This window comes from Carcharodon carcharias, chromosome 13 (assembly GCF_017639515.1).
Source record: "Carcharodon carcharias isolate sCarCar2 chromosome 13, sCarCar2.pri, whole genome shotgun sequence".
NCBI lineage: Eukaryota > Metazoa > Chordata > Chondrichthyes > Lamniformes > Lamnidae > Carcharodon > Carcharodon carcharias.
This window is the reverse complement of record NC_054479.1, coordinates 116,594,405-116,607,674: the sequence shown is the minus strand read 5'-3', so window position 1 is coordinate 116,607,674 and position 13,270 is coordinate 116,594,405. Positions and strand designations below refer to the sequence as shown.

Genomic DNA, 13,270 nt, shown 5'->3' with positions numbered 1-13,270 from the left:
GGTCCTGTCAGGGATCGAGTATGGAACCTGCAGCCCTGGCATGTGGTGGTGGTTTTTATTTGGTCGGCTAGCTGAAGGAGCGTTGGATCAAAGTGCCCCGGTGGAACTTAACCAGGTCAGCGTCCATGCCCTCAGTGTTCTCCTGACTGTACTTGTCCTCGGACACACTACTGGACTCATCTTCTGCTGTCTGTGCATCTGCATCAAGATCTTCTTCCTCCACTGCGTCCCCTCTTTCCAGTGTCAGGTTGTGGAGAGCACAGCATGGAACCACTATCAGTGACACACAATCTGGGGGGTATTAGAGTGACCACTGAATGGTCCAGGCATCGGAAACGCATCTTGGGAAGACGTATGGTTCTCTCCAACACAGCCCTTGTGGAGGCATGACTCCTGTTGTACTGCTGCTCGGCTTCTGTTCTTGGATGGAGGAGAAGTGTCATGAGCCACCTTTTGAGGGGATAGCCCTTGTAACCCAGCAGCCATCCATCCAGCTGGGCTGGAGTATTGAACAGCCCTGGCACCTGGGAGTGTCTCTGGATGTAAGCATCATGGGAGCTGCCAGGGTACCTTGCACAGACTTGCAGAATCTGCATCCTGTGGTCACACACTATCTGCACGTTCATGGAGTGGAATCCCTTCCTGTTGACAAAGGCACCGGGCTCACCTGCTGGCACCTTGATGGCCATATGCGGGCAGTCGATTACACCCTGGACATGGGGAACACAGCAATCGCTGCAAAACCTCTGGCTCACTCTGCCTGGCTGGCCTTGTCTGTGCAGTAGTGAATGAAAGTCAATGCACGCATGAACAGAGCATCTGTCACACGCTTGACACAAGTGTGGACAGCTGATTGGGAGACTCCACACAGATCCCCCACCCAGCCTTGGAAGGAGCTGGAGGCATAGAAGTTGAGGGTCACTATGACCTTCAGAGCCACTGGCATCGGGTGTCCACCCACACAGTTGGAGATGGTCTCAGGGCTGATCCTCTGATAAATGGAGGTCACCGTCTCTCGAGAGACAGACCCTCCTTCGGCATTGCATCTCAGGCACATTGAGGTAGCTGAATTGCCACCTGTAAACCCTGGCAGCAGGATAGTGGCATCCTCTGTGGCCTCTTTTGCCTTGGACTTCCTGTTGGCCCTGCACCCCATGCGCCTGTCCTACCACAGGTCACTTTCCTGGAAGCTGCATTGGGACACTTGGCCTTCTTGCCCTCTCTTCCTCCTCAGAGGAGGTGCCTCCAACAGAGACCACAACCCTCATTCCCAGGGTAAGGGAAGGCAGTTTGATACCTGGAAGGCCCCAAGTGGTATGAATTCTACGGGGCCTGGAAAACAACACTGAGTCCTGAGCTAAAGCCTTTTATTTCTATTAGTGCAACTCTGAAGCAAAATGAAGATGTCCTGTTCACACAAGCAAGCAGCAGCAAGTTATATCCAAAACTACAAACTACTCACATTTACAAGCCTCCTGACCCCTCTTATCCCACCCGTGGACAAGGTTTTTGAAATTGTGGCCTGCCCACCTGCCCATTTAGCCCGTGCGACAGCGTGAAAATTGCACGGGCCAGTTAGGTGGTTTCCTGTAGAACTCTGGAGTTGACTTTCTTCAGGTCTGCACTGTGTTAAAGACACCCTTTTAGCTTCCGGAGAGAGAGAGAAATTGTTCCTGCTCCTTCCAGTCATGTTTTTAGATGACTGTCATGTTTTTTCTCCTCCAGCTTGTTCTTTCTCTGATTCTGCTTTGCAGAAATGCTTTTAAAACTCCTGTCTGTATATTCCCAGAAGGGAATTTAATTAGCATGACCTGCATTCATTGCTGTAGACCAAGAAATCCAATTTTTTGATATTTTCATCTCCAAAACCTTTGACACATTTCAAGGTATAAATCAACAGGAGATGGGATTATTTTGTCCTCGACAGGGGGTTTTGAATGACTAATGAGTATCTGATCAATGCCTAGTACTTTGCATCTCTAATGCCTTCCTTTCAAGAGTATCCCTGTTTGAAGTAGACCATGGCACCCTCCAGGTCTGACATTCCATGTAACAGGTCTGCAGTGGAATTCATATAGAAACTCTCCAGAAAAGTGATCAATTTTATGGCATCAGGTGACTCACGGAAGCCAGTTTTTGATCAGGATCTTTTCTTGTATTTTTTTTAAAAGCAGGTCTTTAAACAGTTCAATAGTACTGTTGGTTAACTGATCAAGTTGTAGGTCGCTCTCACTTAGTCACAGTTTCCTGTCACTGTGACATTAAATAAAAACAGAACATGCTGGAAAACTCAGCAAGTCTGGGACCATCTGTGGAGAGAGAAACAGAATTAATGCTTCAGGAGAACTACTGAGTATTTCGAGCATTTTTCTGTATTTATTTCAAATTTACACTGTCTGCAGTATTTTGCTTTTGCATATGCTTTCATAGGTAAAAAGACAAAAACTGCACACAGTACTCCAGGTGTGGTCTTACCAAAATATTTCATAATTGCAGCAGGTCTTTCTCAATCTTATACTCCAAACCCCTCACAATAAAAGCATTTGGCTTCCTAATTTCTTGCTGCACCTGCATGTTAACCAGTCTAGGCAGAGTTGTGGAGCTCTGGAAACAGACTAACCATCACCAAAGCTGCAGTCAGTACATTGCTTGGTAAGCCAAAAGAATAGAAAGGAATAGAGACTGTTACCTTAAACTAGAAAAAAAATGACCCATCTGCATATTGGAGTCAATTTATTTAAAGATATGTTACAATACAATGCAGATAGTATAGGGGTTCATTTAGTGTTAATTCTGTATCACAAATGGTTTCTTGCTGTGTCTTTATGTCGTATGTTGTAATCCTAATAAATCTTTAAAATTATACCAGGCTCTATTAAAACATACAAGAGTGCTGGCATGGTCATTTTTTTTGATTTTGTTGCCTTTAATGAAGTTTGACACCATGCCTCTCACAGTCACTACACTACCAAAGCAATTATCTTTAATCCCAAAAAACATGCTGATTTGCTGAAAAGCCTTTCTCATTATACTTAGATTGCTGCACTGTTATCTAAAGGTCACAGGGAGATAAAGGGAATGTTCTATAACAGATCACATAACTGCCTTCTTTTCCACGAGCCAGAATAAATCCTAACCATTAGTTCACTGAACATCAAGCTGTGATGACACGTCTTCTGAAGGTGGGCAATAGGAGGAAGTAGGAGGAGATACTAATGCACACACACTTTAGAGGGGCTATTTTACATTCAATATATTAGTCCAAAGTACAGTGGCATTCAACTTGATTTGTTCTGTCTTTCCCAGGGACATACTCTTTAACATCCCAAAGTAGCATATTTCCCCTTCTGTAGGGAACCTATACACTTCACTATAGGAAGAGTTAAAGGGCGCTAAATTGAATAACTGGCACAAGGATTCGGATATATGATTAACTCATGCCTGTTGGTTGCAATGTATTTAAATGATTTCTGCATTCAGCCAGCACTAATCAAGATGTTCACTGGTGAGATGCATCAGCAGGGGACCAATACTGTGAGTGGATGGACCACTTAAGGCTATCCTGCACTGCTTAAAAGGAGGTGTATTGCAGCTGAAGCAGATATTGGGAGTTGTGGTTTAAGAGAATCTGACCTGGAGGAAAAGTGAGGGATGGGTAGCAGGGGAGACAGAAGGCTCAACATTTCTGCTGCTGAGATAAAACCAAAAAAACTGCGGATGCTGGATAATATCACCAACTTTAACTTTAACACCTATGTGTTCTTTTGTACTATTGTTGTTGACATCTTTTGATGATCTGCTTCTATCACTGCTTGTTTGTCCCTACAACCACACCCCCACCCCCTCCACCTCTCTCTCTCTCCGCCCCCCACACACACACCTTAAACCAGCTTATATTTCAACTCTTTCTTGGACTCGAACTCAAGTTCTGTCGAAGGGTCATGAGGACTCGAAACGTCAACTCTTTTCTTCTCCGCCGATGCTGCCAGAACTGCTGAGTTTTTCCAGGTATTTCTGATGCTGAACTGGAGGTCTAGGTGGAGGAGCTGGATTGGAGGAGAGATGTCCTATGTTAACAGAGCGGAGAGAGGTCCTCTAGACACACAGCAAAAAGGCAATGGGAACAGATAACTGTGGAGGGCAATGCCAGGAGTCAAGCTCCAAGTACCTGGATGCAGTGTTTCAAGAAGTTCAATGACCTTACATGAGTGGTCAAGGTCAGTGAATGTGTCTTCAAATGCCATATCCTACCAACTGCACCACTAGTTTCAGCTACTATTCAAATCACTACACCCTCATTACTCACCTACCAACAAGCTTTATCAATCAGGTCTCACACTTAACATTCATAGGATTTACCTCACCTTCGTACACCTAGCATTGCTACAAGCCTCATGCCCACAGCTCATAGCTTGCACACACTCTCAGCTATTCAACCATGACAGGCAGACCAGCCAAACAGGCTTCACCACATTCACTGACATACTTCCCCCTCTTTTGCTAGACAAGGTGGTGCATAACTGGAAGCAGCCAGGAATTGACTGGAATGGGACAGGTATGCCTGCACGTCCTAACCCCCATGGAGAAGACAGTGCTGACCATTATTGGGTAGTCTATTACTGAGGCTGTACCCTTCATGGGACTGAAATCATCGCAGTGGGCATTATCCTTTTTTGTAACCCTCCTTCTCATATCCCACTTCTCTCTCATCTCACTTTTTTTTTGATTTACAAGATGGTATAAGCATGCATCTCTTACTTTTTCCCCATCCTCACACCTCATCTCTTTGCTTGTGGTAAGTTGACTGTTAGATGCAATATTGAATATTGCAATATTGATTGGATTTATAAATTTAGTTTAAAATGTTTATTTTGTGTTGGGTTTTGTTTTTGCATTGTGGCTAAATGGACACTGTGCTGGTCAGTGACAGAGAGGAGGTAAAATGTGGGATCGTTAGTGATTTGGAAATTGGGGTTGTGGTTACTGGTGTTGCACTTGGATGAGTTCTTCATGGACAGCCTGGCTAGAAAGGAGCTGTCTGGGTTGCCTCCTCCCTTCTTCTTCCTCCTCCATCTTATGCTTTAGCTCCTCAGCTGCTTGCTGTTCCCTATGATGGTGAAGTTTTGCAGCAGGCACCAGATCACCATGAATCTTACACCCACTCAGTTGAGTTCAGAACAGTTCAGGCAGTGGAACTGTTGTTTCAGCACACAATAATCTGCTCGATCTCATTTCTTGTGACAGTAAGACTTTCATTGTATGCATGCAATACACATGCTATAGAGGGAGTGCAACGAAGGTTTACCAGACTGATTCCTGGGATGGCGGGACTGACATATGAAGAGAGATTTAGTCGGTTAGGATTATATTCGCTGGAATTCAGAAGAATGAGGGGAGGATCTCATAGAAACCTATAAAATTTTAACAGGACTGGGCAGGGTGGATGCAGGAAGGATGTTCCCGATGGTGGGGGGAGTCCAGGGGTCACAGTCTGAGGATATGGGTTAGACCATTTAGGACTGAGATGAGGAGAAATTTCTTCACCCAGAGAGTGGTGAGCCTGTGGAATTTGTTACCACAGAAAGTAGTTGAGGCCAAAACATTGTATGTTTTCAAGAAGGAGTTAGATATACCTCTTGGGGTGAAAGGGATCAAAGGATATTGGGAGAAAGCAGGCGCAGGCTATTGAGTTGGATGATCAGCCATGATTACTATGAATAGTGGAGCAGGCTCGAAGGGCCAAATGGCCTACTCCTGCTCGTATTTTTTATGTTTCTATGCGCTTGAGTTGCACATCAGAATCAACAGCCATAGTCAGTGGATAGCTCGTATCACCCATTAGCCATCCTTTAGTTTGCCATGGTGACTCAAATGCAGAATGAAAGCATCATGACTGCTTCCAGGTTACCAAGCTTCGTCCCGTATGATGCATTGCCTATGTTCACACACCAGCTGAATGTAGGAGCAGAATCCCTTTTGGTTCTGGTACAGGACAGAGTTGCCATGTGGTAGCCGCAAAACAATGTGTGCGCAATGAGTGGCACCCCGCATCATGGGGAAGCTTGCAATCTTAGCTAGCGAAGCCACATGCTCACTCGACCTGCTTGTCTTTGGTGAGAGAATGAAATGTAGTTAACACTCAATAAATAGAGAATGTCAGTGATCTCATTTACAGTTTATGGGAAGCTACAAGATGTTGCAAATATCTCCAGCACTAGCTTAATAGGAAATGGATAAAAGTTCTACACCCCAGTCAATTTCCCAACCATTGACAATGCGATCCTTGGTCTGCTGAGGTTGCAGCTGTGCCTGCTGCTGGCAGCAGATTTCAGTGATGACCCTTTACTGAAGCACATATGTCTCACACATTGTTCCTCATTACTGTTCAGGTTGGGTAATTGCTCCAAAGCATCATGCGCAGATATGGCCTCCTGCTGAGAGCACTTCTCTTTCCTCCTCCCTCTTCTAGCAGCTTGTCTTGCTCTGCTCTGCCTCTGTCCATTCTCCGAATGATGTTGTGTTCAAAGGGGAATAGTTACTAGCGCACGCATAGCTGGGAGGAACTGGTTGGGGCTGAAGCGTTGAAATCAACAAAGCCTCTTGAGCACTCACCATACCTCTTCCTGTAGACTTTTACAACTTGACACAACTATAGGAAGCACCAAAATCAGGTAAAATTGTAGCAACAGCCAGAAAATAAAGGAACAAATAGTTGATTATCCCTTTTAAACAGCATGGGTATAGAGTCCTTCCCGTTGCTGAATGCTTCAGTTGTGTAGGATTAAGGAGGATGCTGGCTAGAGTGTTGAGCTCCAAAATGGCATCACTGGCATTAAATCAGCATTGTACATTGATTGACACCATGATTTCCTTGCTGTGCATACTTCTGACAGATGTTCACTACATGTGTGCTGATGCCCCATTAAAATGTCATCCAGTATGATTCGCCCCACATGTGTGCATGCCAAGGATGCTATCTTGGACCTCTACGGCTCACACATCACCCAAACAAAGGACAATAATGAGCTCCATTTATTTCTTCAATGTAGTTGAAACAAAAACTCCCTCAATGGGTAGGTTTTTGATTAATATTCTGAATCTATTTTGCATCAGCCAATCTCAATCTGAGCACTAGTAGGCAACACTACTAGCCTCAGTGCCTGTGAATTATGGAGATCGAAAGCAAAATCTCCTCCTGTGTGCTGTCCGGTGACTCCCATAAAAGTACACAATTGTGGACACTGGGAATAGGGTCAGACTCACTCGTCCAGTATCGTCATTTGGGTTACTTGCTTCACTGAGGGGGTTTGTGTCCATTGGACTGCCTCAGAATGAATCCATTCTGCTGCAACTGGAGATGAAAAATAATAAAAGATTGAAGTATATTTGTCTATGCAACATATGGAATGTTGTGAGGTAGAGAGAAGACATGCGCTGGAAAAAGTTAAACGCGTCTTGGAAGGTTTATTATCAACACCATGAAAGTACATTGTGTCATGTTTGCTTTACATAAATTAGTTCAGCAGAAGTGTTTAATCTATACTTCACCTACACATTAATTGCCATTTTTAGGAACATCAAGTTCTCTGTTTGTTTAATTTGCCGATACTCTGACAACAATTTAACTTTCATAAAAAATGTACACTAATATTTGATCTCCTTCCTGGTCAATTTAACTTGCAGTATATATTGGCAAACAAAAGAGAAATGTTTAAATTCGTGAGTTTTCATACTTAATCTAAATATAACAACATACCAAATAACACTTAAAAATACTGAATAACATTTAAACATAGCAAATAATATCTTAAAACATTTCATTTACAATAAAGACTTAGAACACATTCATCTTTACATTTTGCAGGTTTAATTTCTAGTAGGAATGATGGAGACAATATTTATGGCATTTGTGGTTACGAATGGCTTAGAGGGATGTGTTCAGCAACATTAGTCAATGTGCTTCGAGATTCAATGTGTATTTGGGTCACTTAGAGAGGCTTGGCTGTGAATCTACTGTTTACCTAGTGAAGATTTGTTTTTTTTAAACGACCCAATATTGTCCAATTTTCATTGTCGATTGTAGGGACATTGATGATTTTCATTCTCTGCATCTTAACATGAATCAATGACAATGCAAAATACAAAGCATAAATTCTAAACATCTGATATAGAAACAGAAAATGCTACAAATACATAGCAAAACAATTGATGGTTGGAAGATTAAAAGGGGGCTAATGTTTTGGAAAAAATCCTTCATTAGAATTGGAGGAAGAGCATCCACACAAAATGTTAATCATAATTTCCTTGCAAATGTTGACTGGTATGTTGTGTATTTCCAATATTTCCCAACTTTATTTCAGTTGTAGAGTAGCTTGAAATTTTCCGGGTAACATTTTTTCCTGTCTCCTTCTACAGTTCAACAGCTTATCTTTCCAATATATTGCAGTACGTTTAATGGGTATTTACACAATTGGATTCTTAAGAGCTAAGTAATTTTTGGGCACTTAAATGGCATTACCCTCATATATTACAGCATTATACATAACACTAAAGTGTATGTCCAATTATTCCTTTGACCTTCCAGACCCTCCCTATATTAGGAAGTCACAGGTCATTAGGACTGAAGTAGTACCACACCACACTTAATTCAACATTTGCTCATGAATGAACTGGATGCTTTGGTCACCTAGTTCATTAACATCAGATGAGCTTGCAGAATTCATTGGCCTTGGCTTAGAAGCTAAATATAAGTGGAGTAAAACCAAAGAGCTACAACAGCTTTAAGTTACAGAATGAAAGCATACTTTTGAACCTGGTTACTTTTAAAAACAGATCAATAGAAAACTGCCTCCTCACGAGTTATTACAAATAGACAGGAATTAAATCTAAATACATATCTGGACTTTACATATGAGAAAGGCATAAGATAGCACAAATTACAGCAACAAATGCTCTGTTTATCACAGCATGCTCAGACGTTACTTAAGAATTTAGCTGTACTTTGGAAAGGTAAAAAATGAACAAAATGACTACAGATGTATTCTGTACACTTTATATTAAATAGTTTCATACCATCAAAGAATTATTACTTAAGGCAGTTCTTTAAGTACCAGGCAACTGGTTTCTTCTATTTCGACTTTTTCTTCTATCAATAAGTGCCTTTAGTTTCGGGTGATCTATTCTAATTGATTGTCCCTTCTCAGTCTGTCTCTGCTGATGCCAACTCTCCTTACAGTACTTATTGATCGCTTGCATTTCTGAGTAACTGAATAGTCCTACCAGGTCCTTGCGAAGGAGTTGCAAACCATTCAGGCCGTGAGCAGCCCCCCAAGACCAGGATGTCCCTTTATTGATTATGGGTGAAACTAAGTCCATATCCACAACCTTCAGCTTGATCTTCATCACTGTGCTTTTAAAGTTGTTCTCCGTGGCGATGCAGTGATAAAACCCTTGGTCCATGTCTTGTACAGAACGAATCAGTAGGCCGTGCTCAGTTACTAGAATTCTGTCATCTTGCTTTACCTGTTAAAAAATAGACATCCATTTTAAATATCTGTGTGCCTTAAAGCAGTGTTATCTGCTTTAAACACATATGTCATTCAGAAAAAAGTCATGCTGGTCCCAACGTGCAACTTCACAAAAGTTGCAAAGAGACATAGATTCAGACTTCTGGAGAAGTGCAAAAACCAGGTAGGGAGGGAGAATACCCTGACCTGTTCTCATTCCTTGCTTGGGGACCAGTCCACAGTGGTATTGGTAGAAGCTGGGAATTAGTTGTTGATCCATGTACTGAACCATATTGATACATCATGGGGGTAATGGGGAAAATGAGGGGAAAGCAGACAAAATCAAAGTACATAATCAAAACATAATCATGTTCTAATAAATAACCATCCAGTTTTGGTGTAGAATATTTAAATATCTTTATTGCCTATATGGAAGACAGAACAAACCAATGTTGTAGTTTTCAAACGCATATTAGAATGACGATCTAATTTTTCTCTCCTAAATTCATTGGCCCATTTTCTTGCAAAAAACTTACTTCTGCATTACTCAGGATCAGTCAATATTACCCTAGCACCAAGATGGTATTATTTCATGCCTAAAGCATGGTTGCCAGAAGTCCATTTTATGAGCAGACTGCAAGTTTTTCCACTAGCCATTTGTGTGACACCTTGTAAAATGTATTCTTGCTCCTCTGACTTGCACAGATTGAATGACTTCTGACAGGTGTGGGATTATGGGTAGTATGAGCCACTATTGTCCTCCATTTTAAAATGATAAACGTTGACTGAAAGCTCCAATCCGCCAATCCCATTTGCTGGGGGTTGCCACTTGGTTTGGCTTCTGGAAGTGTGTCAACAATTAATGGGCAGTGAGGTGGAGAGGAGAGCGGGGCAGATGAGGGCTGCTCATGAATGAATTCTTAAAGTCTATGAAGAAAGACTGAATAAATGAGGGCTTTGGTTACAGACGAGACAAAACAGGACAAGACAGTGAGTGCACCAGTCCCTGGGACTCAGAGGCAGGTCAGAACAGTCCTGTATCTCCCAGAATCTGGTACTTTCACTATCCTTTCTCTGATCATATTTCTGCACCTGGCAGACTCACTGCCCTGTCCTGTGTCCTAGAGGGTCTAATAATTCATCCTCTGATAGCCCTCAACTGCCTGGCTACAGGCCCACTTGTGCATCAGGTGGGCCTTGGGTGTCTAAGGATGGTCAACGTTCTTCCCTCATTGGTGTTCCTCTGCTGGTTGCCCATTATTTGGGTGGAAACAGGTAGATGGCACTAAAAGTTGACCCCCATGGTTCTATGGGCAGAATTTTATGGCCCCATTTTGGCGTGGACGGGGCAGTAAAATGCGACGGGCCGTTATAAACCCCTTTGACTTCAGTGGGGTGTAAAATCCTGCTGTCGTAAAATTCTGCCCCATAGGTTCATTATCTGGAACACTGATTTATAGAGACTGAGTTACATTTTTCCTTTGTTATATAAGTTGCAAGAGCTGTCAATGAATTGTTTTTTCAAATCATCCACATTTTTCTGAACTGTGCCTCTAAGTAAATAGCTTAACCTATTATAGTAACCTAGATATTCAGTATTTTTCCTAGATCAAAAACAAGATTAATAGGATTGTGCTATCTAAATTCAAGCACGATTCAACGCTTTTACGCCCATCTTAAGTCAATGAATAGGCATCTGAATACTTCATTATGTACAAGTCATTCACTGGCTCTTTATAGGAATTAAAGCAAAGAACGTCAACAACAACCTCCATTTATACAGTGTCTCTAATGTAGAAGAAAATCCTAATTTGCTTCACAGAAGCAAAAATCAATGTTGAGTCATACTGACTAAAATCATGGTAAATCTCAGTTCAAGAATGGGTTTCAAGGAAGGAGGGGGAGATGAAGAGCTGGGAAGGTTTTGCGAGGGATTTTTGCCATTGCAGACTGCTATCAGAATAGATATGAGGAAGGGAGGGAAGCTGCTGTTCACTATCGCCATCACTATTTTGGCTCTGTTCTGGAATTTGTGGGAGTAGACCAGTTTGAGAGGGAGGGGAACAGAATTTTAAACAGCACTGATAACAGACCTGAAATTACAACCTTCATTTAACTGAAGTGGCAATGGTTAAGGTAAAACGCTTGGTGAATATTTTTTCATTTGTTTGCAGGCTCACATTGAAATAATAACAATTGCATTAAAAGTCACAATGACAAAATTACAGCTTCTGGGAACTCTTCCCAGGATTTAAAAGGGTTTTCATGCAGATACCATGACTGAAATTTAAAATGGTATGAAAATCAAATCTAAAAACTGAAGAAACAATGGGTGGAATTGTCCCAGATTTGTACTAAATGCGGTAGCGGGTGGGTAAAATGATGTTTTACCCACTGGCCGCCAGGCAGATTTTCATGCTGTATCAACCCAAACCCGCTGCATTATTTATGCGTTCCCGGGAATCATGCCGTTTCTGTGGCGGGTGGGCTGTCATTAGCCCACCATGCTATCACCTCACTGCGCGCACACATCTCAGTGCTCCCAGCCCATGACTACTGCAGGGAAGGTGTCCGCTTAAGGCAAAAAGGCTGCAGCCCCCAGGTTTAATGATGCATCACTGGAATGCCATTTGGACGCCGTGGAGGTCCACTGTGATGTCCTCTATCCCCACTCTGGCTGCAGGATGGGCAGAGGCAGGCGGTGGCAGCGGTGGTCAGTGCCAATTCTGCACAGAAGAGGTTGGCCATCCAATGCAGAGAGAGGATGAATGACCTCATCCCGTGTTGTCAGGCTATGGCAACCATCTCATCACTCTAAACTCACACTCAAGCCCATCACACATTCACTGGCATCGGACTCACTGCCAGCTCAAGGGACCTCACCACTCATTCTCACACACATCCCTCTCATGTCCACCTGGCCTCATCTCCTCTGGAGACTGCCTCCTCAGCCCTCACCATCTTGAGGCCACTTGCGCAGATCAACATGTGCCCCCCCTCGCATACCCTTCCCTGGTACAGCTCTCATCCTGCAGCTTCTTCCCGTGCCTGAAGCCACTTCTCCTCCTTCCCCAAGCAAACCCTAGCCCTGCAGCCATTGAAAATCCACCCACATATGGCTGATCTGGTGGATAGACACCTACCTGTGAGCCCTCCTAAAAGTGATGTGGTGCTGTCTGTGAAGCCTGGCGCTGATAACTGCAAGTATTGACTGAAGCAAGGAAGGCAAACAAATCTTGAAGTCCCAAGCGAAGTGCAGCCTGCTAGGTGCACGGTGCATATGCACTGTTGTGAAACACGTCAGCATGTTTTCCGGCCGACGCGGACAGATGATCCAGCAGGGAGGAGTTCAGGGGAGTTCAACAGACTGGTCTTATAATGATATGCAAATGAGGTTCCCGATGCCTGATGGCAGGAAACGAGGCCTGCTATTGGTGGGCTGAGCGGACAATCACAAACTGGTTTCACGCTGTTATGAAACCAATCGCGCCATATTGTCTGCTCAGACCACCGAACAAGCCCAGCAATGGTGGGCACGGAAAATCCTGGCCATTCTCTTTGTTTATCTTTCGTTTAAATAGGAACTCATTCATGAATGCAACATGATCCACTTTTAGTGCATTCATTCATTACTTTACATAAAACAAAAACGATTCTCATCCTCTCCTCTATATACTGAGAACCAATATTAGGTTTCAGTATTCAGTAAGAGTTGAGAATTTCTCAACGTTCATGAAAAAGAAAAGTATTATGAGGCCAACTCA

At 43.0% G+C, this 13,270-nt stretch overlaps 1 protein-coding gene across 4 annotated transcripts in view; it reads right to left on the bottom strand.

The window, feature by feature from the left end:
* Positions 1-7,447: 7,447 nt before the first annotated feature.
* Positions 7,448-13,270, bottom strand: part of sema3c (sema domain, immunoglobulin domain (Ig), short basic domain, secreted, (semaphorin) 3C) — a 163,827-nt gene continuing 158,004 nt past the window's right edge. For all 4 annotated transcript variants that reach the window (XM_041202650.1, XM_041202653.1, XM_041202652.1 and 1 more), the window contains exon 18: positions 7,448-9,522. In XM_041202650.1, the coding sequence (XP_041058584.1) occupies positions 9,103-9,522 (420 nt within the window). In that variant the 3' untranslated portion in view covers positions 7,448-9,102. The remainder of the gene's footprint in view (positions 9,523-13,270) is intronic.